The 23,668-nt window shown below is 57.1% G+C and overlaps 2 protein-coding genes across 6 annotated transcripts in view; both read left to right on the plus strand.

Moving 5' to 3' along the window:
- Window positions 1-1,060: 1,060 nt before the first annotated feature.
- Window positions 1,061-3,971, plus strand: LOC134425896 (regulator of cell cycle RGCC-like). The gene is made up of 5 exons (XM_063170916.1): window positions 1,061-1,135; window positions 1,706-1,861; window positions 2,329-2,409; window positions 2,708-2,770; window positions 3,469-3,971. The coding sequence occupies exons 2-5, from the start codon at window positions 1,708-1,710 to the stop codon at window positions 3,474-3,476; spliced, it is 306 nt and encodes a 101-aa protein (XP_063026986.1). The 5' UTR covers window positions 1,061-1,135; window positions 1,706-1,707; the 3' UTR covers window positions 3,477-3,971.
- Window positions 3,972-11,973: 8,002 nt separating this feature from the next.
- Window positions 11,974-23,668, plus strand: part of LOC134425552 (H(+)/Cl(-) exchange transporter 5) — a 28,658-nt gene continuing 16,963 nt past the window's right edge. The window contains exons 1-2 of one of the 5 annotated variants that reach the window (XM_063170248.1): window positions 11,974-12,066; window positions 21,705-21,854. In XM_063170248.1, the coding sequence (XP_063026318.1) occupies window positions 21,722-21,854 (133 nt within the window). In that variant the 5' untranslated portion in view covers window positions 11,974-12,066; window positions 21,705-21,721. Of the gene's footprint in view, window positions 12,067-19,497; window positions 19,606-21,704; window positions 21,855-23,220; window positions 23,360-23,668 lie in introns of those variants that run through there. The other 4 variants (XM_063170247.1, XM_063170245.1, XM_063170249.1 and 1 more) reach the window with 4 other exon arrangements.

A 23,668-nucleotide genomic window follows, 5' to 3' on the forward strand; every position in this document is an offset into this window, starting at 1 on the left:
CTCAGACTGGCGGGGCAGAGCCAGGCCTAGGGCTTGTATGAGGGTACAGCAGGGAGAATCTGCAGGAGTGGGACTGGCTGCTCGGATCCATGGGTGGCTTTAGAGGCAACAGCAAGGACAGCAGAGCCTGAGCTCCTCTTTTTTAAACCCCTGTGTCTCCCTCATGCTGCTGACCAGGATCCACGGCAGGGCCCAGACACAAAGCTCTGGGCTTGACAGCTCTCTGGGAAACCTGTAGGAGAGAACCATGGAACCGCTGAGGCTGGAAAAGCCCTGCAAAAGCACCAAGTCCAGCCATCCCCCAGCACTGCCAGGGCTACCCCAACCCGTGTCCCCGAGTGCCACATCCACACGGCTTTGAAATCCCTCCAGGGACGGACACTCCACCACTGCCCTGGGCAGCTGTGCCAGGCCGGACAGCCCTGTCCATGAGGAATTTTCCCTAATATCCAACCTGACCTTCCCCCGGCACAGCTTGAGGCCGTCTGTCCCTGGTTCGCCGGGAGCTGAGCCCCAGTCCTGTGTTCCACCTCCTGTTGGGGCTTTGAGGGAGCGACGCCGGGCGGGGGCGTTCGGGGGTGTCTTTTAGGGGGTGTTTGTTCGGGGGTGTTTGTTGAGGGGTGTTTGTTCGGGGGTGTTTGGGGTGTTTGTTGAGGGGTGTTTGTTCGGGGGTGTTTGGGGTGTTTGTTGAGGGGTGTTTGTTCGGGGGTGTTTGTTGAGGGGTGTTTGTTCGGGGGTGTTTGTTCGGGGGTGTTTGTTGAGGGGTGTTTGTTCGGGGGTGTTTGTTGAGGGGTGTTTGTTCGGGGGTGTTTGTTCGGGGGTGTTTGTTGAGGGGTGTTTGTTCGGGGGTGTTTGGGGTGTTTGTTGAGGGGTGTTTGTTCGGGGGTGTTTGTTGAGGGGTGTTTGTTGAGGGGTGTTTGTTCGGGGGTGTTTGTTGAGGGGTGTTTGTTCGGAGGTGTTTATCGGGGGTGTTTGGGGGGTGACACTGGGGCTCCCCCGGTCCCGCGCTGCCGTTTGGGGGCGGAGCCTCCCGTAGCCCCCGCCCAGCCCCGGTGCGGGGCCAAAAGCGGCGGGAGCGGAGCGGAGCGGAGGCGCTGCTGCCGCCGGGACCGGAGCGCAGGGAGCCGAGCAGCCGGTGAGTGCCGAGCCGAACCGAACCGGGAATGCCGCCCCCTCGGAACCCGCGAGGGGCTCCGCTCCTGGGTCCCCCCGCAGGCTCCGGGCACCCCCCGGCAGCGGGATGGAGCCGGGGGTCCCGGCCGGTGATTGTGCCCTCCTCCCCTCCGTGCGCCCCAGCCTGGCCGGAGCAGCTGTGGCTGCCCCTGCATCCCTGGCAGTGCCCAGGGCCAGGCTGGACACTGGGGCTTGGAGCGCCCCGGGACAGTGGAAGGTGTCCCTGCCATGGCAGGGCTGGGATGGGATGGGATGGGCTTTGTGCTCCCTTCCTGCTCAAACCCTTCTGGGATTCTATCGAGCCTGAGTAGCACCAGTCTTACTGGGCTGGCCGCAGCCCGGCTGTGCGATGAGCTGGGGGAAGGCTGAGCTGTCCGAGGAGCCGGGTGTGCTCGGAGCAGCGCTGGCGCTGCCTGCACGGCCGGCACCCGGAGCCTGGCTCTGCCTCATCCCCAGCCTGGGCTGCTCCCGAGAGGCTCCTGCTGGCCCTGCCTGCCAGGTGAGTACCCCAACACCCCCATGTTGCCCCCAGCGATGGCTGAGGAGCTCAGTGAGCTGCTGCGAGAGTTCGACGAGGTCATGGAGGACTTTGACCGGGGCCCTGCGAGTCAGTACCAGCAGCACCTGGAGGAGCTGAAGAGGAAAGCGGGACAGAGCGTGTATGACAGTGGCATCGATGAGCTGGAGAGTGAGTCTGGGATGGGGTGAGGAGCCCTGGGGAGGATGGTGTCTGCCGGGGTGGGAGCTCTGTGGTTCCTCCATGGAGCACATCTTCCTGCTGATGCTGCCTGACTCAGCCCTGGTGGGCTGGATGAGCAATGGGGGGATGACCATGGATACTGGCCCAGGACCTGCCAACATCTGCCAGGGCTCCTGATGCCAGGCAGGCTGCTGCAGGACCCTGAGGGGCTGGGGATTACCCAGTTCTCTGTAATAACCCTGTCCTTGTAATGGTGCCCAGACAACCTCTGCTGCTCTCTGACCTGAGAAAGAAACTCAGTTCCATTTTTCCAAGCATTCCAGAAGCAGAGGAGGAGCAGATGGGGTCTCCAAGAGTGTGCCACCCTGTGCCATGGGCATGATCGGGCTGTGTTCCTGCAAAATGTTCATCAGGTGCCTGTGCCCAGGCCAGGGACTGATGCTCTGTCTCTGCAGGTGCCAGCACATCCCCAGGAAGCAGCCTCAACTCCAGTGAGGAGCACCTCAACAGCCCAGCTGACACGTATCCCACCAAAGGTGAGCCTGGCCCCACCCAAAGGGGTTTGCAGGGCTTCCTTCTCTGTGCTCAGCTGGGCTTGGCAATGACTGCCAGCCCTGGATAGGGGGGTGCCAAGGGGGCCCTGCAGAGTGGGAATGAGCCCTTGTGTCCTGGCAGGAGCCTGGAAGAGGCAGGAGTTGGGTTGGGATTTTCCCAGTTGAGGCTGGACTGGCTGGGACAAACACAGCTGGAGCAGCTGTGCTGGGAACAAGGGGTTGGGGTCTCTCCCCAGTGAGAGGGGGAATGGGGAGACCTGACCGTGTTTTTCCCCACTAGCAAAGCTTGGAGACACGCAGGAGCTGGAGGAGTTCATTGCAGACCTGGATAAAGCCTTGGAAGGTACATGCCCAACCTTGATCCCTGCGCTTCCCATGGGATGGATGGGACACCTGGGCTGGGGCTCCTGTTGATGGTTTGGGGAAGATGCACAGAGACCTGTGCTCCTCTGCCTGCAGCCTCCCTCAGCTGCTGCTCAGAGGCTGCTCTTTGCTTGGGGGGGAAGGTGAGCAGGAGAAAAGAAGGGATCTCCCCTTGTGGTGTATCCTAACCCATCAGGAGGGAGGAGAGGGGGTCTGTGTGGTGGCAGGGAGCCTGTTGGTGATGCTCTCCTCCTCCAGATGCTTCCCTCCTGGTAAGAGCCTGGGGGTGTCCCCTGTGGGAGGGGGTGATGCTGTGCTGGGCATCTCTGGCCTCTCTGGAGAGTTTGGCTGCTGTACCCAGCAGCTCCAGAGAGTTTGGCTGCTCCCCAATGGCTGCTGTGCTGGGGAAACCGAGGCAGAGGCCACTTCCTCCCACAGCGTGACAGGCTGGAGGCAGAGAGAGCCTGGTTAAAAAACTTTTCCTCCCACGCAAACTGAGTAAGGCACAGTTCTGCTCTCTGTTCCCATCCCTGGTGCAAAATGAGGTGGCTGCTGGGAAGTGTTGCTTTGCAGGCCCCAGCCATGCAGGGAGGGAGGGAGGGGACCAGGGCTGACCCCCTGCCCCAGATTTCTGCTCTAACCCTGCAGACTGTCACCATCTTCTGTGTCATCCTGCAGAGATGTGAGCTGTGCTGTGGAGTCTGGAGAGGAGCAGCCCCAGCCCTGAGTCTCCCTGATGCTGCCTCTGCCCCCCTGGCTGGGGTGGGGATGGCTCTGGGGACAGGGACGGGCGGTGGGGACGGATCCGGCTGCGGGACGATGGTGACAAGGCCCTGCCAGCGCCAGGAGGGGACAGCCCTGGGTGGGACCTGGCCCTGCCCTGCGCGGGGTCTGGTGGCTCCAAGGGCTTTGGGGGGCAGCTGGGCTGCTGCTGAAGCCCCCAGAGGAATTTTGGGGAAGATCAGCTTGCAGGACATCAGCGTGACATCAGTGTCCCCTCCAGGCTGGGAAGCCTGGTTCCTTGGTGGCATCTGTCACTCCTGACCTTTGCTTTGCATGGGGAGCCCCAAACTGGACCCCTCTCTGCCCCCCAGGTGCCTTTTCCCCATCTGCTGCTGTAAATACTGTAAAAATATGTTTTGTGCTGTACAAATGGTTCTGTGAACAGGATTTTAAACCTCTGCCTGTCTGTGTCCATCTTTTTCCCATTGGCAGGGTGGGAGCAGGGATTCCTGGGGCTGCCAGCTGGTGGGACTGGCACTGGAGGAGGGGGAAACCTCAGGAAGCAAGTTCAGCAGCACATGCCTGGCTAAAGAGGAACATCAGGAATCCTTGTCCTGCCTGCCCATGGCACTCGGCCATTGGGGTGGCAGAGGGTGCAGAGTCTGTGCCTTCCTCCCCTGCCAGAGGGCCTTGCTCTGGGGCTCCTGCTTCCAAAGGGAGGGGCTCTGGTGCCACTTCCCCTGGATCCTGCCCCTGTCAGCAGCCCAGGAACAAGGCCCAGGGATGTGGGTTTGCAGCCCTCTGCCAAGCTGAGCTTTCAGTGAGGTTTGGCCGTGGATGGGACGATGGGGTCCCCCTGGGATTCCCCTCTGGTCTTTTCTCTGGAGTTTCCCATCCTGGGAGGTGCCACCAGGATGACAGAAGAGGAACCTGTGGCTGGTCCCCCTTTCTCTCTGTGATCCTCACGAGGAGTAAGGGCACATGTGGCTCTGCTGCAGCTTGTCTGAGCAGGAAATGGGCAGTTTCAGTTTGTGCCCTCATCCCTGGTGTGTGGGTGCTGAGCAGGAGGTTGTTGGACACCCCCTCTGCCAGACCCAGCACTCAGTGCTGCTGAGGAGGCTCTGAGCACACACAGACCCCAGCCTGGGCAGGGCCAGCAAGGGAACACTGGGCTATTGCTGTCCCCATGCTGTGTGATGTGACCACTGATGTCTGTCCCAAATGGACCCCGAGGGGCAGCCAGGAGATGGAAGTGAGTGTGTGCCAAGGTGGTGACACCCAGAGATGTCTGTGACACTCAGGGAGATGCCTGTGACCTTCTGTGGGGACACACAGCCCCCATCACTGGAGCCAGGGTGGTGTGGGGACTGTCCCACTGTGCTGATGGCAGCAGCCCCTGTGTCACTGAGGGCGTTTTTCCCCTCTGAGTCACTGCAGTCAGCGTTTTGCCCTCCTTGTCTTGCTCTGACTCTGGGTCTGTTCCCCCCATGGCCCTGCTCTGCCCCCGGGGCTGCACCAGCTCCTCCCCAGCCTGGGCAGGAAGGGGCTTTAACCCCACCCAGCCAGCACGGTCCTGATGGTCAGCAATGATGACAGCAATGATGACAGCAATGCTCGGGCTGTCGCTGTCCCCAGGTCCCATTCGCCCCCTTCCACCCCCACAGCAGCGGCAAATGTTGCCAAGCTACAGAAATAAATATTTTCCAGCCCCAAATGTGCTGAGGCCGATAACCCCCGCAGCCACAGCACAGCCCTGGTGACGCTCTGGGGGTTTGTTTGTTGTGGGGGTTGCCAGGAGCAGGTTGGGGTGTCACCCCGGGCTCCCCCAGCCCCTTGGGTTCGGGATGGGTGGGTGGGAGCTGCCCCTGTCCCATGGCTGAGCTGTCCCATCAGCACAGGAGCCTCTCCTGCCCCAGTGACACAGACCTCAGCATCTGCTCAGGGTGGGGCTGGGGGCCCAGGGGGTGTCACTGGGCACAGTGCCACTTCTATGTGTGGGGTGACAGAGCCCCTAATGCCAGCCCTGTCCCGCCCAGCCTGTGCTGATAGCAGAGCATCCTAAACCTCCGTGCTGGGTGGAACCCCCACCCCTGGAAATATTCAAAAACATGTGGATGTGGCATTTGGGGACATGGATTAATGGTGGCTTTTGCTGTGCTGGGGGAACAGTTGGACTCGATGGTCTTGGAGGGCTTTTCCCACTTAAATGATCCCATGATTCTGTGGCTTCTGTGCCTTGCTGAAGCAATGTACAGAACGCCCTTTGGGCACAGGGGCTCTTCTGCAGGGACAAGGGGTGGATTTTCTTTCCTGGGAACCCCAGCAAGAGCTTGGGGACACACCAGAGTGGCCCTGAGATGGAAGTTGTGACATCCACTGACCCATGGAGGAGCAGTTGTCCAAGGGCTGTTGTGCAGCATAGCAGGAGCCCTGACCTTGCTCCCACACTCACGGGGATACAAGGCTGAGGGGCTGGGAGGTCCATGAGGGAGGGTCTGGTGCGTAGGAATGTCTGTGGGTCAGAGGGTCCGTGGGTTGCAGGCTCTGTGGCCCTGCACGTGCCCTGGAGGTGCTGCAAAATCAATCAGTGCGAGCACGCACGTCCTGCAATACAGGCAGTTCCTCCCCAGGGTCCTGCTCCCCACAGCAGGAAAAGCATCCAAGGCAGCCCTGGCCAGGCTGGAGTGGGGCTGTGCTGTGCACAGGGCCACCAGCGAGGCTGTCACCGCGCCCTGCTGCGGACCCCAAGGGCCCCCGGGGGTTTGCTGAGGAGCAGCGGCAGCGGGAAGTGGTAACCCGAGAGAGGAGAGAGGCGGCTGCACGGGCCCGCGGCTGCTCCCACAGGCCCGGCTGCCGCAGGCCCGGCTCCCCCAAACCTGGCACTTACAAGCCCAGCTCCCCCAGGCCTGCCTGCCACAGGCCCAGCTCCCCCAAGCCCAGCTCCCCCAGGCCCAGCTCCCCCAGGCCCAGCTCCCCCAGGCCCAGCTCCTCCAAACCCGGCCCGGCTCCCCCAAGCCCAGCTCCCCCAGGCCCAGCTCCCCCAGGCCCAGCTCCCCCAGGCCCAGCTCCTCCAAACCCGGCCCAGCTCCCCCAAGCCCAGCTCCCTGTGGCCCCCTGAAGCGGCTTGGAGCAGATCTCCTGCCTTCCTGGGGACCCAGATGGACCTGCTGGGACACAGAGGTGACAGCTTCGTGGAGGTGGCCCTGGCTGGCAGCCAGTCACCTCCTTCCTGTACTGAATGGAGGGGATCACTGAAGGGACCACCTCAGGGCAGGTGCTGCCTGTATCCCCCTGCTTTCCCCCACTCTCAAACCCTCATGAAAAAGGGAGGGAGGGATGCGTCCCTTAAGGCAGGACCACCATGCACAGACCAGGGGGCTGATGGAGCTGGAGAAGCTCCTCACCCTGCCCAGGTGTGACGTTCCTCAGCGAAGCTGCTCCCACCTGGGAGGATCTCCCCAGCCACTGAAGGGGCAGAAAGAGTCAGCAGAGTTCCCCTAAAAGAAGTTGTTGCCACTCTGTAATGTGGAGAGGAACCTCAGCTCTCTGGGGAGAGGAAGTCCCTGGCTGCCCAGACAGTCTGGCTGTGGTAGTGGAAGAGGCTGTAACTATTTTGGGAGACAGCCTAACCCCAGGGATGTCACAGGCTTTCTGTCCTGTAAAGCCCCCTCACATATTTTTCTGGAATCCCAGAATGGTAGGGGTTAAAAGGGACTTTAAAGCCTGTCTTGTTCCACCCCCTGCCATGGTAGGGACACTTCCCACTGTCCCAGGCTGCTCCAGCCCCAGTGTCCAACCTGGCCTTGGGCACTGCCAGGGATCCAGGGATCCACAGTTGCTCTGGGCCTGCCCACCTTGCCAGGGAACAATTCTTAATTCCCAATATCCCATCCATCCCTGCCCTCTGGCAGAGGGAAGCCATTCCCTATTGTCCTCTCCCTCTTTGTTCTTGTCCCCGGTCCCTCTCCAGCTCTCTTGGAGCCCCTTTGGGCTCTGAAAGGGGCTCTGAGCTCTCCCTGGAACTTCCTTTTCTCCAAGTGAGCAGTCCCAGCTCTTCCAGCCTGGCTCCAGAGCAGAGGGGCTCCAGCCTTTGGAGCATGGAGGGATTTTTCCCCATTTGCAGGACAGGGAGAATTTGGGCCCTTTTGGGTTTGCCAGGGGTTGCTGCTGCACCTCAGGGCTGGGAGGATCCTCTGCAGTGCTGGGACTTCACCGACTCCTGGTGTCCCTGGGGAGCCTCTGTGTGACCTTCAGCTGCCCAGGGGAGGGGACAGGAGAGTTGCCCCTGCCAGGGACCCCAGCCCCAGGGGTGGAGGGAGAGAGCCTCCCCGCAGTGCCTGGTGAGCTGCAGAGCGTGCGGGCACTGTCAGCAGGGGTTGGTGTTGTTTCCTCCGGCCCTGTTCCCCGCTCAGCCTCTGACCTCATCCCGCAGCTATCCAAAGAGACAATGCCGGTGGCGGTGGCCAGCACGGTATCCTGTCCCCTCGTGTCCCCCCCGGCCGGTCACTTCCCGGGATTGTTCTGCTCCCCTGGCCGGCCTGTCCCCCTGGAGGGGCAGGGATGAGCCGGTGGCCGCTGGAGCTTTGCTCGGCTGGAGCACGGCTGGGGCACGGCTGGGGCAAGGAGAAGTCATCCAGTCCCTGAGCTTCCTCCTGCCACCCTCTGCTCCGCCAGGAGCTGCCCTGAGGCCACCAGCCCCGTTCCCATCCCAGACAGAGCCCTGGGTGAGATGGGACGAGCGTGAGCCGGCTCGGGGCGAGCTCAGGACCAGCGGGCTCGGGGCTGCACCGGGCCGGGCTCCCTGCCGGCTTAGCGGCGTTAACCTCAGAACGGAACCTGTTAATCCAACACCAGGAGAATCCAGCCCCGTGACACCGTTCCCTGGCTCCAAGCCTCCATTCAGGCAGGGGCTGAGCCTGCAAATACCCTCCTCACCATAATCCCCGATTTCTGTGCCCAGAGGCCAGCAGCTTGCTCCAGCAGCGATCTTTGGACCTGGAATATCTGCTTGTTCCCATGCAATTCTTCTTGTTTTGGGAGCACGGTGCCCAACCAGGCTCCTTCCTTGCTGTGTCCCACCTGTCTCTCTTGTGTCCTGCCCGTCCAACCACGGTGGGGAATGTTTAGATTGTAAAGTTCAGCTTGTAAAGCCAAATATTTCAGATTGTAAAGTTCAGCTCTTTTCCCATTTGGTTGTGATATTTACTTTTTTTGGGATGTGTTCATAGAATCCAAGACTAGTTTGGGTTGGGAAAGAACTTAAAGATCCAGTTCCACCCCCTGCCCTGGGCAGGGGCACCTTTCCACCTTCCCCCCTTGTCCAAATCCCAATGTCCAGCCTGGCCTTGGACACTTCCAGGGATCCAGCTCTGGGCACCTGTGCCAGGGCCTGCCCACCCTCCCAGGGAAGGATTTCTTGCCAATATCCTGTGTGCCCTGTCTGTTTGAAGCCACTATCCCTGGCTCTCTGCTGGCTCCAGCTGTGTTCCAGCTGTCAGCCCTGGATGGCTGATGCTGGGTGGGCATTGCTGGCAGCCCCTCTGTGCAGAGGCCAGGGGGATGAAGCCTCCTGCTGCTCATCCCTGCAGCTGTGCATGCTCTGGAGCATCCCTCCTTTCCTCCTTCCCTCCTCCCTGCGTGCTCTTGGTGTGTCAGCTCAGACCCTTCTGATCCCTCTGGGATAGCAGCTCTGGCCTGGCACTTGCACTAGGGGCTGCACCAGGAGCTGGTTCTGTCCTCCCTGAGGTTTGCCCTGGTTTGTCCCAGCCAGGGAAGCAGCAGGGAATGCAGCACCTCTCCCCTGGATGCCTTCTCCAAGTGGGGTGCTGGATCCAGGGCGGCCCAGAGCATTCAGGGATGGCTCCTGGAGCTCCTGGAGTTCTTTGGGCCGAGTTCTGCTGGCATCAGGTGGGTGGGAGACGAGCATCTGCCATAGCAGCAGAGGCAGAGGGCAGTGGGTTCGTCCTGGAATGATGCCAAGGGCCTGTGCAGGGAGCTGGGGGGACCCTGGCCAGCTCCCCCTGGCCACGTGTTTCCAGCTCCTGCTATTTCAGGGCTTCCTGTTTCCCTCAACAGAGTGCCTTCCTGGCAGGCTGGGACCAGCCCGGGGCTGTCCCTGCCTTGCTGGGATGGGGCTGGGCTCCATCCAGCCAGGGGGATTTGTTCTTCCTTCTGCCGGTGCTCCTGAGCATGGAAAACAATGGGCAGGAAACGGGGATGGGGTCTGTGCTCCTCCCCCTGGAACAGCCCAGCGCCGGCTGAGGGGGCTGGGGGGCTTCAGCCCGCAGAAAAGGAGGCTCAGGAGAGACCTTTCCCTGGGGGAGGGTGCAGCCAGGTGGGGATTGCTTCTCCCAGGTAACAACTGGCAGGACAAAAGGCAACGCCTCAAATTGTGCCAGGGGAGGTTTAGGTTGGATATTGAGAAAATTCCTTCATGGAAAGGGCTGCCCAGCCCTGGCAGTGGTGCCCAGGGCAGTGGTAGAGTGCCCATCCCCAGAGGGGTCACACAGCTCTGCGGATGTGGCATGTGACACATGGGCTAGTGATGGCCTCGGCAGCCCTGGGGTCTTGGAGAACTTTTCCAGCCCCCAAAATTCCATGGATCTGTGATCACTCCAGGGCTTCGTGCTCCTCTGTGTGGTCTCCCAGCAGGAACCGGCAGCGTTTCCAGACCCGGAGGGGAAACCAGCGGCTTTTGAGGCAGCCGCGGGTACCGGGAGCGCCGGGATGCTCCTGCCCGGGCCTCTGCCGCCCTCTGGTGACCCCAGTACGGGCACGGGGACACGGGGGTGCCGCTGGGACACGGGGACACAGGGCGGGCTCCGAGGGGGACAAGGAGGGGGCATCACTGGTGGGGGTCTCTTCTGTGGAGGCCAGGGACCGTCAAAGATGGGGCGATCAGCGATGGAGGGTCAGTGATGGAGGTCAGTGATGGTGGTCAGTGATGGAGGGTCAGTGATGGAGGGTCAGTGATGGAGGGTCAGTGATGGAGGGTCAGTGATGGGGGGATCGGTGATGGAGGGTCAGTGATGGAGGTCAGTGATGGAGGGTCAGTGATGGAGGTCAGTGATGGTGGTCAGTGATGGGGGGTCAGTGATGGAGGGTGAGTGATGGTGTTCAGTGATGGAGGTCAGTGATGGGGAGATCAGTGATGGAGGGTCAGTGATGGAGGTCAGTGATGGGGGGATCGGTGATGGAGGGTCAGTGATGGAGGGTCAGTGATGGGGAGATCAGTGATGGAGGGTCAGTGATGGAGGTCAGTGATGGAGGGTCAGTGATGGAGGTCAGTGATGGAGGGTCAGTGATGGGGAGATCAGTGATGGAGGGTCAGTGATGGAGGGTCAGTGATGGAGGGTCAATGATGGAGGTCAGTGATGGAGGTCAGTGATGGGGGGTGAGTGATGGAGGGTGAGTGATGGTGTTCAGTGATGGAGGTCAGTGATGGGGAGATCAGTGATGGAGGGTCAGTGATGGAGGTCAGTGATGAAGGGTCAGTGATGGGGGGTCAGTGATGGTGGTCAGTGATGGAGGTCAGTGATGGGGGGTCAGTGATGGTGGTCAGTGATGGAGGGTCAGTGATGGAGGTCAGTGATGGAGGGTCAGTGATGGAGGTCAGTGATGGAGGGTCAGTGATGGTGGTCAGTGATGGGGGGTCAGTGATGGAGGTCAGTGATGGAGGGTCAGTGATGGTGGTCAGTGATGGAGGGTCAGTGATGGAGGTCAGTGATGGAGGGTCAGTGATGGAGGGTCAGTGATGGTGGTCAGTGATGGAGGGTCAGTGATAGAGGTCAGTGATGGAGGTCAGTGATGGAGGTCAGTGATGGTGGTCAGTGATGGAGGGTCAGTGATGGAGGGTCAGTGATGGTGGTCAGTGATGGAGGGTCAGTGATGGAGGTCAGTGATGGAGGGTCAGTGATGGAGGTCAGTGATGGAGGGTGAGTGATGGTGTTCAGTGATGGAGGTCAGTGATGGAAGGTCAGTGATGAAGGGTCAGTGATGGAGGTCAGTGATGGAGGGTCAGTGATGGAAGGTCAATGATGAGGGTCATTGATGGAGGGTCAGCAGCAACGGGGGGTCACTGATGGCCAGTCTCTGCTGGGGGAGCGATGGTGGGGCTGAACAGTGACGGGGGTCCGAGGTTGGGTGCGAGCAATGGGCGGGAGCGGGCAGGGGGAGGGGCGGGGACAGGGGGAGGGGGAGGGGCGGGGACAGGGGGAGGGGGAGGGGCGGGGACAGGGGGAGGGGGGGGGCGGGGCAGGGCAGGGGGAAGGCGGGGGCGGGGCGGAGCCCGGCTCGCTGCTCCCGTCGTCCCCGCCGTGCAGAACGGGACGCTGCCGCTTTAAGAGCGCGGTGCCCTCACCCAAGATGGCGCCGGCGCGCTCCGCCCGTGCTTCGAATGCGCCGGCGGGGGCGTGGTCTCGCCAGGCCGCGCCTACCGCCCGCCCCGCCCTTTCCGCCCGCCCCGCCGGAGGAGCCGCCGCAGGGGCCGCGGGCGCCGGGCCCGGGACGGGCCAGGCCGGAGAGAGCGGGCCGGGGTACGGGAACAGGGCCGAGGTACGGGAACGGGGCCGGGGTACGGGAACAGGGCCGGGGCAGGGCCAGCTCAGAGGGCGGCAGCGCGTCCTCTTCCCCTCCGGTGTGTGCGGCCGTGCCCTCGGCCCCGGTGGGGAGGAACGCACCGGGAGCTTTGCCGGAGGCGGTGGGGGAAGCTCGGGGCAGTGACGGGACCCGGGGCATGCGGATCCCCGCGTCGGGCAGGGACGTGCCTGTGGCTGGCAGGAGTCAGGGACCTCCCGCTGCCGGAGGGCAGGGTTGGAGCCTGGGGTACTGGGCAGGAGTTGTTCCCTGTGAGGGTGGGCAGCCCTGGCACAGGTGTCCAGAGCAGCTGTGGCTGCCCCTGGACCCCTGGCAGTGCCCAAGGCCAGGCTGGGCACTGGGACACCCTGGGACAGTGGGAGGTGTCCCTGCCATGGCAGGGGTGGGAGATGGGCTTTGAGGTCCCTCCCATCCCAAGCCCCTCTGTGACTCCGTGAGTGCCCTGTGTGCGGTGCCGGCAGCCCCCGGTGCCATGCTAAGGGCCCTGTGTCCTGGCTGGGCTTCCTTGTCTGAACCCCTCTTTCCCATCCAGCCGCTCCGGGAGGTGCCGGAGTGGCGGCAGGATCAGCTGATCCTTGGCAGAGATACTGACACAGCTTGTGGGATTGCTAAATGACCCTCTGGAATGGGTGCTGACCGCTCTGTGGGGAATGCTGGAGGCAGAGACTGGGATGGGGCAGCACAGGGATGGGATTCCCTCCCGTCTGTCCCCCTGCAGTGCACGGCGTGGAGCTGGTGTCCCTCTGGGTCTGTTTGGGTGCTCATGGAGAACTCACCTCTAAGAAACCTCCAGGAATAAAGAGGGTGAGAAACAGAGCAGCTGGAATTTGGGAATCCTGTGAGACTCTGTGTTCTGGGCGCTGTGAGCTTTACCTTGTCCGGGCTTTACAGCCTTCCTTAATTTTGGATCTTGTTCCTCAGGTTTTTGCAGCCAGAATGAAATGAATGATTCAACTTTTTGCATCTGTTCAGAGCAGGTGTTTGTGGAATGCACACTTTGGAATTTTCCAGGCGTTGGTGGTTCTCTTCCAGGCTCAGGAGTCTATGGGACAGGACTGGGAGCACCTGGGAGGCTGTGGGGACATGGCTGGCAGACACTGCTGCTCTTCTGATTCCTTTATTCCCACAGGGACTCAAAACCAGGATTGTTTTTGTTTTCACGGGCTGCATGGGTGGTGCTTGTGTAGAATAGAGAATTGTTTTTAATTCTTTGGGGTGCAGCAGCCAAATCATCTTCTGGCTGTGCTGAGCCGCCCCCTTGGGAATGGCCCCCACCCTGTGCATGGGGCAGGGAGTGGGCTGGGGGTGTGACCTCACACTTGGCTGCACCAAAATATCTTTGGACATTTGAATTTGTGCTCCTGTACCTTGCATGTACCTACACCCGCCCCCATCCCAAAATCCCAGATAATTTCTTTCCCTCTGTCACAATCCCTCATTTTCTTCTTCCCTCCTTGTGGTGCAAGGTGGCACCAGCTGTGTCTCCAGCTGGATGTGGCTGCAGTAAAGGAAGGCAAGTTGGCCCCAAATTTCTCACCTGGAGCATGTTCACACAGAGTTCATGCACACAGTGCCCCACATCCCCTGGGTGTTGTGGGAGCTGGCCAGGATGTGTGCAGCCCCAGGCTGCCCAGACAGGTGAGGGCTGGCACTGACTGACCTTGCCATGCTCTGGTCACGGACCCATCCAGCAGGTTTGTCCAGCAGCTTGGGTTTGGGTGTGAGTGCAGAGGTGACAGCATGGGTGGGAATGGTTTAATTGTTTCCTCTGGGCTAACAACCCCTTCCTGGTGCTGCAGCACAGCCTCACAGCAGGTGTTTGTGAGGGACTGGGAGCCCTGGTTTTACAGGTCATGGAATGCTTTGGGTTGGAAGGGACCTTAAAGTCCATCCAGCCCCACGCCCTGCCAGGGACAGGGGCTCCAGGCTGCCCCAAGCCCCAGTGTCCAGCCTGGCCTGGGACACTGCCAGGGATCCAGCTGCTCTGGGTACCCTGTGCCAGGGCTGCCCACCCTCCCAGGGAAGAATTCCCACAAATCCCCCCTGCCCTCGTGCAGTTCAGGCCACCATTCCTTGCTCTCAGTGGATGGGTACATGTTTTAGTTGGAACAAGGATGCTGTGGTTGTCCCTGGAGTCTGGGGAGAGGAGCAAGCCTAGCTGAGCACTTTGGTCTGACGCAGCAACTGGTGGCATTTTGGGGTGGGATATTTCCATCATATCCCTGATTTTCTTCTTAATAGTCCCTTTTCCTCTTCGTGGCTTTTCCTCCAGAATACTTGGACCCAAAATGTGCCAGTTTGTGCTGTTGCTGGGTGGAAGGTGAGGTTGGAAATATGTGTCCTGCTTTGGGAGGAGGTTGGAACCATCCCTGGAAATTCAATGAGCCTGGAGAGTGGCTCCAGTGCTGTGCTGGCCCTGTGCTGTTGTGCCAGCCTGTTCTGCCTCAGTGCAGTGGGGTTCAGAGCTGCTGGGCTGTGATCCAGCACTCCCAAAGGGCTGCCTTTATTCCTTCCTTCTTTAGGAACTTCTGCTCCTTTCTTAACCATCAGCAAGGAAGGAGAGTTTATAGTTCAGGTCAGGGAGGTGCCTGTGAGTGGAATGAGATCCTGTGGTTTGATAAAAACGTATAAAATCATCTCCATGTTGTGTGCTGAGCAGCTGGGATGGGTTTTGTGGAGAGGGAGGGTTTGGAAATGTACCTGATGTGCTCAGCTCCCTCTGCAGCTCTGGGTCAGCCTCGTGGCTCCAGGGGCTGAGCCCCAGCCTGGGCTCTGGCTCTGTTCCCCTGACCCTTCCCCTACCTCAGGGAGGCTTTCCCAGCCTCTTCTCTCCTAGGATTTTGTGCAAGCTGGGTGTTTTGTGTTCTTTGTGCACCTGAAAATCCCCTGTTAAGCCTGTTGTACCCCATATTTTGGTATGGTGGGGGTTTTCCACCTTGCTGAGCAAGAGGCAGAGCTTAGTTCTCATCAGAATGAGTCTGGGCCTGGTTCCATGTGGTGCTGTTTGGATTTTGGGGTGTGCTGAGAAGTGTCTCCTAAAATGAACACCAAAAGAGGAAGGTGTTCTGCTGGAGGGGATCCCCCTGGGTGTTCACAAAGCATGGAATGACAGATTTCTGGCTGGCACTTGATGCAAGTGTGACACTAAACTGGACTATAAAATATCATTGAAAATATCTGTTGAAGTCTTGCTTTTGTAGTCATGGTAGTCCTTAAAACAATTAAAGGAGAAAGAAAAATGGGGAAAAAGTGGTGATTTTTGGGGTGAGATTTTATCAGTGGTTATTTGGCTTTTTTCTGTCTGGCACAGTTTTGGGCATCAGTTTTGGGCACAGTTTTCTCTGTTAGATCTGTAACAATAGATCCTTTTTCCTTTTGAATTCCAGGAGAATAACTAAACATAGCAGATATGGGAAGAATGGGATAAGTGTAAGGCATGTGAGCCAAAGGTGTGGATCCTCTGTGGTGGTGAATGGACAGTGTGTGAGTTCAGCAGAGACATTCATAACCTGGAAAGTGGAAATGAGCTTACAAAACACTACAGAACAAATGCACAAACCAGTAACTTTCTTATTTGGGAAGCAGAAAATTCTCTTATTTGTTGCCCAGAGAAGCTGTGGCTGCCCCATCCCTGCAAGTGTCCAAGGCCAGGTTGGACAGAGCTTGGAGCAGCCTGGGATAGTGGAAGGTGTCCCTGCCATGGCCAGAGATGAACTCTCAGGTCACCTCCCACCCCTGTCATTCTGGAATTCCATGGTTCTGGCTGTTAACATCTCATCTGCTCTCAGGCCATTTTCCAGTTGCTTTTGTGGCAGATGTGCTGGGGCTGTTCTCACACTCTGCTGTGCACTGGGATGAATCTGTGGGGCTGCAGCCTCGGGACCCTGTCCCAGCTGCTCCCCAGTGCAAACCTGCCCTGTTAGCTCAGGCTGCTCCCCCTGGGTCTGTGTGGGTCACGTGGGGCTGGGCAGGGGGTGCTGGGCAGTGGGTGAGCAGTGCTGAGCCCCGGGCAGGGGGTGCTGGGCCCCGGGCAGGGGGTGCTATGCCAGGCTGCCCACGGGCACCTGCTCCTCATCCCTTACCAGCCACACGGGATCCTCCCACACGGAGCTGTGACAGTGTCCTGGATTCCCAAAGAGCCTAGGAATGGCAGAGAAGCTGTTGTTGTGTTTGAGTATGGAAACTGCTGTAAACAACTTTGTTTACAGCAGCTTTGTTGTTGTAACTTAACGTTTTCTGACCAATCACACAAAACAAGAACATACTGACAGTAGTTCTACCCAATAACTATAAGCACACGTAGTTTCAATGAAAACAATGCTGGCTTATTTCAAATACAATACCTGTTTGTAAGCCTTAAAACACAATACACACAGTTCCATTATTAAACTTAAAACTTCCTAATATCTTGCTAAATATACTTTTCTGCAACTTAAACAATTATTCTAGACAAACATTAATACACAAACCATTGTTCTATTTGTCCTTACTTTTCTACTTCTTACATAATTTTTCTGCTGACCCATCTCATAGCTACTGCTTAACTCTAATCACAGTTCTGCTGTCTCTGAGGCCTGCCTTTTGCAGCTTTCCCAAAACCCTTTAATTTTATAAATACCCACAGTATGCTGGGCAAACAGGGTGATCCTCCCACACGGAGCTGTGACACTGTCCTGGATTCCCAAAGAGGTTAGAGATGGCACAGAAGCTGATATTGTGTTTGAGTATGCTGTAAACAACTGGATTTAGTCTAGAAAATGCAGTTTAGAGTCCAGTAGCAACCTCCCCTCAACTGGTCACAAGCTACCTGTACATTAGGTCTTGGGCATTTTCATGTTGAGCTGCTTTTAGTCAAAACCTTAAGCAAAAAGGAAAGGAAGCTGGCAGTAGTTGTGAGGAAACTCCTGGGAGCAGGTGGCTGAGCAGAGATTGTGGCTTTTTAAGTGAGAGCTAAAATGGTAAAGATGGAAAGTTTAGGAGGAAAAAAAAAGAGATTTTGTGGTGAAACTAATGGATGGGGCAGATAACTGTGAACAAGTAGTCAAGATGTATTCCTGATTGTGAGTTGTGATGTGCCAGTGCTCCCAGCTCAGCTGGATTAAACAGTGTTTATTTTGGCTTTTGGAGGACTGGTGCTGGTTCTGAACAGGACTGGCAGTGCCTTTGGGCACATCTGTGCACTCACCTTGGTCTGTACCTGCTGTGGAGCAGTTGCTGGGGTGGTTTTGGGATGGGCGTGTTGTTCTGTGTGAGTGTTCCATTGCCCTGGGCTCAGGGGCAGACTCTGTGCACTGGTGGATTGTTCCAGAAGAGGTGGTCCTGGTGTGGATGGAAGGACAAGGTGTGTCTGTGCATCCTGGGATGGCAGCGAATCCCACAGCACCCTGTGAGCCTGGGAAACCCAAACTGCACAGGATTCACGTGCTGCTCCCTGCTGTGGCTGCTGATGTGTGACAGCCCTGTTACCTTGCTGGAGGGATGTCGGAGCAGAGCCTGCAGTATTGGCTCCCAGGGCCTGTGAGGGTGTGTGTTAGAGAACAGCAAAAGAGCCCCAAACAAGCCCTAAAACAATGCAAGTCTTTGTGTTCAGCCTGTGTTGGTTGAATTCCCAGTTTCTCTCAAACCTATTGTTGGGGCTGGCGTGGCTGGACAGCCCTGGCCAGCACAGGCAGCATTCCCAGGATGTGTTTGCCTGTGCTGGAGCAGCCTCCGAGGGCAAGAGGCTGCCTGGAGAGGTCAGCCTGGTGCCAGGGCCAGCTCTGTGCCCCTGGCACAGCAGGGACAGTGTCTGCAGGATCCTGCTCCTGCCCTGGCACGAGGCTGGGGCAGCACCAGCGTCCTCTGTGGCCACCCCGCGCATGGAGCTGTCAGAATCCTGCATGGGTTGGGCTGCAAGAGACCTTGAAGACCATCTGTTGCCATGGACAGGGACACCTTCCTCAAACCCAGTGTGCTCCAAGCCCTGTTCAGCCTGCCCTTGAATATTCCAGGGATGGGGCTGCCACAGCTTCTCTGGGCAGCTTGTGCCAAGGCCTCCCCATTGTTACAGGGAGGAATTCCTTCCCAGTATCTAACCCTGTCCTCTGCAGGGGTGAAACCATTCCCCCTTGTCCTGTCACTCCAAGCCCTTGGAAATTTGGTGTAGTTTCCTCTCTACCAAATCTGGGACCGTTTGTGGTCACTTCGTACAGCACAGGGAATTGGAGGAGAATATGGCTTGGAAAAATAACATTGTCTTGGGAAGTGCCTGAGGCAAATCATCGGCTCTTTTGTCACAGCATGGGGACACAGGGCTGGCCCCTCCCTGGGGTATTGATTTGGCAGCACAACTGTGCACAGGCTTCTCAGTTCAGGTCCTCCTGCAGAGGGTTCCATGTCTCGAGGGCTGGAATACAGAAATATCCAAACCAGCTCTCTCAGTTCACACGTAGGTGGAGTTTCGCCTTCATGGAGTCCCTTCCTCTGTTTAGGATGGGAAATGTGGGCATCTTTCAGTGTTGGTGGAAGCCTGTGGAGTGATGATGTTGCCCAGAAACCTTGTGGACTCCCTGTCTCTGGAAGTGTCCAAGGCCAGGTTGGATGGAGCTTGGAGCAACCTGGAGCAGTGGAAGGTGTCCCTGCCCATGGGATGAGCTTTAAGGTCCCTTCCAACCCGAGCCATTCTAGGACTGTAAAAGCCTGGCTCTGCTGGCTCCCAGCCAGGCACCAGGAGTGTTGACCCAACAGCCAAATGCTACATTTTTTTCTCTCCTTTCTTTTTATATTCAGTTAAAATCGGCTTATTCTGCAGTTTTTTCCTAGTTTAATACACCAGTGGTCTGGTACCTGGGGGAAGGGATATGCCTGAGAACCTCGTGGGGCTGGAAGGAAGGAAAGCCCTGAGTTTTCAAAGCTCAGCTTAGATTTGCTGACCTTTAAAGAAGCCCCAGTGTCGTGCTGCAGGTTTTGGTTTGCCAGTGGAACAGCCACTAGGTGGTAAGCTGCTCCTTCCCACAGCAGGAATGGGACTGCTGCCTGCTTCTGGTGCGATTCCCGTGTGTGCTGCTGCAGCTGGGGTCGAGCCTCTCCTCTGACAAGGAGGAAGAAATGCTGTGGGAGCTTTTTCCCTGCTGTGGCTGGAAACCCTGAAGCCTGTGTGCTGGCAGGGCCGCTGTGAGCGTGGGGTGCCGGAGCTCTGCAGTGCCAGTGCCATCCCCTGCTGCCATGGTGCCACTGGGATGGGTGGTACAGCAGCACTGAGGGAGCCCATCTGGGTGGCACCCAGCCTGGAGCTGGGGGAAAACCTTGGAATGCTGCTGGGGTTTGAGTTGGAAATGGCAGCAAGGCTGGCACTGAGTCACTGCCTGGGGACCCTGCCGGGTTCTGCTTTGCTGCTTCCCTTTCTCTGAGTGCCACGGGGAGCACCAGGACGGAGTAGAAGGGCAGAGGAGGTGCATGGCAGCAGCTGGAGGAGCAGGATGGTGTCCCATGGGCGTTGGGGACGCTGGCAGTCCTGGGGTATGTACGGGTGCTCCGGGGTTCTAGCAGCAAAGAGGCAACTGTTGCCTGATGGAGAACTGGGGTAAATGAACAACCAGAGAAGCATAAAAACAGTCTATTTTTTATTTGATTTTATTCCTTGTGCCTGGGAAAGCATCTGTAGAGGGAGTGGTGAGAAAAAGTGTCTTAAACCTCTTATCTCGATCTGACAGGAGAAGTGAGCATGGAATTATCCTCCTGTGTGTCCTTCTTGTGCTGCCAGGCATTCTCTGGGCTCTGCTGTGGCTGGAAGGTGCCGTGTTTGCTGCTGTGCTTTTGGGTTTTAAAGCTGTCAATGAGAACCAGCTCAGGGAGGGATTGAGGGGAGCAGGAGGTGCTGTTGCTCTGCCTGTACTGCAGGAACTGCTGCTTTCTGTGCAAACCAGAGAACTTTAGATGAAATTAGGGAGAAATTCTTCCCTGTGAGGGTGGAGAGGTCCTGTCACAGGGTGCCCAGAGCAGCTGTGGCTGCCCCTGGGTCCCTGGAAGTGTCCAAGGCTGGATTGGATGGGGCTTGGAGCAGCCTGGGACAGTGGAAGGTACCCCTGCCATGGCAAGGGGTAGAATGGGATGGACTTCAAGATCCCTCCCACCCCAACCATTCTGGGGTTGTACAAATACAGAGATATTTTAGCCCCATTTCCCACATTTTTACACCCACTGAGCCTTATTGGAAAATATCTGTAAAACCATGTTATGCTGCAGTAAGCCCTGAGACACACGAGCACAGTTCCCTTAATTCTCTGCCAGGCTGACTGCACCATTCCTGCCTCCCAGGCTGGGAGCTGAATCTTCTGTGCTCCCTGGAAGCAGTTTACTGGAAGAGCATCACAGCACTTGAATGCCATTGAATTGTTGTCATTGTTAAGCTGGCAAATAACTTAGAATTCCTGGGTTTCTCCTGCCCTTGGCTCTCTGGGCCACACTGTCTGTGCACTCTCAGGGTGTGCAGCTGCTCGTGTGCCTTCCCAAGCACCCAACTCCCCTTGTCTCCCCCCTTGCCAGGATCTTCTGTGGCAGTTTAGTGAGAAAACATGGTGTAAAAGTTAAGGAACATGGTGTTCCACAGTGTGAGGCTCAGCAGAGTGCAGTGCCAAGGCTTTTTGTGTGTGCTGTGATGGCTTCTTCTGTGTAATAGGAAGTGTTTTCTGCAGAGTGGGTAATTCAGCCTGTTGGGAAGTGCTGGCTGGTGTTTTCCCTTCCTGGAACAGGTCTGAGCTGTGTAATTGGTTTCTCTCTTAATTCTCTGGAAGAAAATCAGTGTTTGCAAGAGCAAGGTGCACATGGCCAGCAGTGAGTCCAGGAAGGCAACCTGGCCTGGATCAGGAACAGTGTGGCCAGTAGGACCAGGGCAGCCTCAAGCTGTGCCAGGGGAGGTTCACATTGCACACCAGGAGGAATTTCTTCACAGGAAAGCTTGCTAACATGGGAAGGGGCTGCCCAAGGAAGTTTGGAGTCCCCATCCCTGGAGGTGTCCAAGGAAGGCCTGGAGGTGGCACTCAGTGCTCTGGGATGGGGACCAGGTGGGGATTTGGCAGTTTGGAATCGATGGAGGTCCTTTCCAACTGAAACCATTCTGTGGTTCTGTCTTCTCATGGAAATACAAAGATTCCCATTTCCATATGGCAAGAGCTGTTTTCGAGGCTCACATCTGACTTTTCCCCCCCTATTTAGTTTATTATTATGTTTTCAGAGCTTGTGCTTTTGTAGTTCCTCTGCTGTCCTGGAAAAGAGGAAGAGAGACAATGAATTTCTTGTCATGGTGGTGGCATGAGCAGCTCCTTGAGATTGATGGGGTCCAAAAAAAAATCATTGCAAACCTGTTGAGAGCACGTGTGGAGATTATTTAATAATAATTAAATAATAATAATAATAATTATTATTATTATAATGTGTGGAGTGGCTCTTGCCCTGGCTAACACTGGAATTCCAGCCTGAACTTAGGTGACATCACTGCATCCAGCCTTCCCTTGGGAAGAGAAGTGCAGCCTCTGGGTCTCCAGGGTCAAGTCAGTCCAGTTGGGTGTGAAAATTGAATTTTCCTGCTTGTGCTCTAAAAAGCTTCCCTTTGCTGGCAGGTTTGGAAGCTCTGGCCATGGATCAGAAGGGCTTTCGTCGGGGGAGCTTCCAGAGTGCCACCAGCGATGAGGATATGCTGGAAATCACTGGAGCATCCATGGAGTTCTCCATGGCCGACGATGACCCGCCCCTCGACAGGGAGATGGGAGGTAACAGCCACGAGCTCTCCCCTTTCTCTTGTTCCTGGTGGCTTTGGATAGGATTTCATGGGAATATTTGCTGTGTGGGTCCCACTGGCCTGTGCCCAGGATGGCTCTGGTGTTTCCTGGCACCAGGGTGAAGAGTTTGCAGGATTCCATGCTGGATTGTGTCCAGCCATCTGTGTGGCTCCTGGGCTGTGACATGGAGAATATACTCTGGCTTCTGGAGTTTTCCAAAGTAGCTGTTGTGGAGAAGAGCTGGCAATGGCAGGAGGGAGGGATGGGAGTGCCATGAAATTGCAGCACTGAGCCATTCCTGAGGGTTGTGATATGAGCACAGACTGTCCCCTCCCTTCCTTTCTTGCTTATCTGTAATTTTGGAGGTTTTCTGTCGTGGAGAGAATCTCTCTGTGGCAGCACAGAGGATTTGGTGCTTCCCCTGCCACCCCTTGTCTGGCCAGAGGATCTGCTCCTCCTCCTGGAGTCCGAGCAGTGAAATTCATGGAGAAGGGGTGAATGCACATGGATATGCTGAACTCTAAGGAATGCTTGCCCTGGATGAGGCTCTCTCTTTTGACAAGTGCTCGGGTCCTCAGGGGAGGGTGACACTGAAGTAAAAGAGGAAACTTTAAAGGGGGAAGAGCTTCTTGCCCAAATGCCAGTTTCAGTTCTCCCTGTGAACTTCCCCTGCTGACTTCAGATGTTTGCTGGCAGATGTTGGGGTGCCAGTGTGAAACCTGAAGCTGTGGGGGCCCATCTGGGAGGGGATGGCCGAGGTTCTCTCCTCCATTCAGAGGAAGACTCAAAAGTGTTCCAGTGGTGGAAGGTCTCCTTTTCTCTGTGGCATTTTGAAAGGTTTTTTCCTCCTTGAGTTTTAAAGGCAAGAATTGAGGCAGGTAGTGACAGGGATTGGTTTGAACTGAGAGAGGGAAGGTTGAAGTTAGATTTAAGAAGAAATTGTTCCCTGTGGGGGTGGCGAGCCCATGGCACAGGGTACCTAGAGCAGCTGTGGCTGCCCCTGGATCCCTGGAGGTGTCCAAGGCCAGGCTGGACACTGGGGTTTGGAGCAGCCTGGGACACCGGAAGGTGTCTCTTCCCCTGGCAGAGGTGGAATGAGATGAGCTTTAAGTCCCTTCCAACTCAGAGCTGTCTGTGACTCCATAATCAGAGGTCTGAGTGCCCAGTTTACCCTCGGTGATTCCCTGGTGCTTATAAGCACAAACTAAGCACAAACAGGATTTAGCAGCAAGTTATTCTCCATCTCAAATTTAAAATTAGATTAAAATTGAAGTGGGAGCTTTGAGCTGGCTCATCTCCCCTGCTTCGTTCACCCGCCTTCCTCCTTGACCTCACACAGAACCCGGAGCTTTTATCAGGGAGACCAAAGTCAATGTGAGGAGTGTGCAGAGTTTCAGCCTCCCAGACAATGCTTGAATGACAAGTTATCACCGGCAAATTGGAGCCCGAGGAACTTAATCACCAGCCCCTTTGAGCTCTGCGTGCACTGAATAAAGGTGAGATAAAGGCTGCTGTGTGTTGGGAGAGCTTTTGAAGTCTGACTGTGCCCAGAGGACAAAAGGAAAATTCAGTGCCTGCCTGCTGCAAAGACAGGGAGCAAAGAGCGTTCCTGGGAGTTACTAAGTAAGGAAAATGTCAGCTGGGTGGGAAAAGAAAGGGGTTTGTCTGTCAGTGCACAGCGACTGATCCACCACTGTCAGGAGACTGTTGATAAATGTGCTTTCCTGAGCTGCAGCGTGACTTGGGGCAGAGCTTTGGGAATGGGCTGCAGAGCAGGGAGCGTCCCGTGTGGGAGGTGGTGAGCA

Source organism: Melospiza melodia, chromosome 16 (assembly GCF_035770615.1).
Source record: "Melospiza melodia melodia isolate bMelMel2 chromosome 16, bMelMel2.pri, whole genome shotgun sequence".
Taxonomy (NCBI): domain Eukaryota; kingdom Metazoa; phylum Chordata; class Aves; order Passeriformes; family Passerellidae; genus Melospiza; species Melospiza melodia.

Excerpts from the sequence above, each read along its gene's own strand:
- LOC134425896 (XM_063170916.1), top strand. The coding sequence starts at position 1,708 with ATGGCTGAGGAGCTCAGTGAGCTGCTGCGAGAGTTCGACGAGGTCATG. Across the intron at positions 1,862-2,328 it reads TGGCATCGATGAGCTGGAGA|GTGCCAGCACATCCCCAGGA; the intron begins GTGAGTCTGGGA and ends CTGTCTCTGCAG. Across the intron at positions 2,410-2,707 it reads TGACACGTATCCCACCAAAG|CAAAGCTTGGAGACACGCAG; the intron begins GTGAGCCTGGCC and ends TTTCCCCACTAG.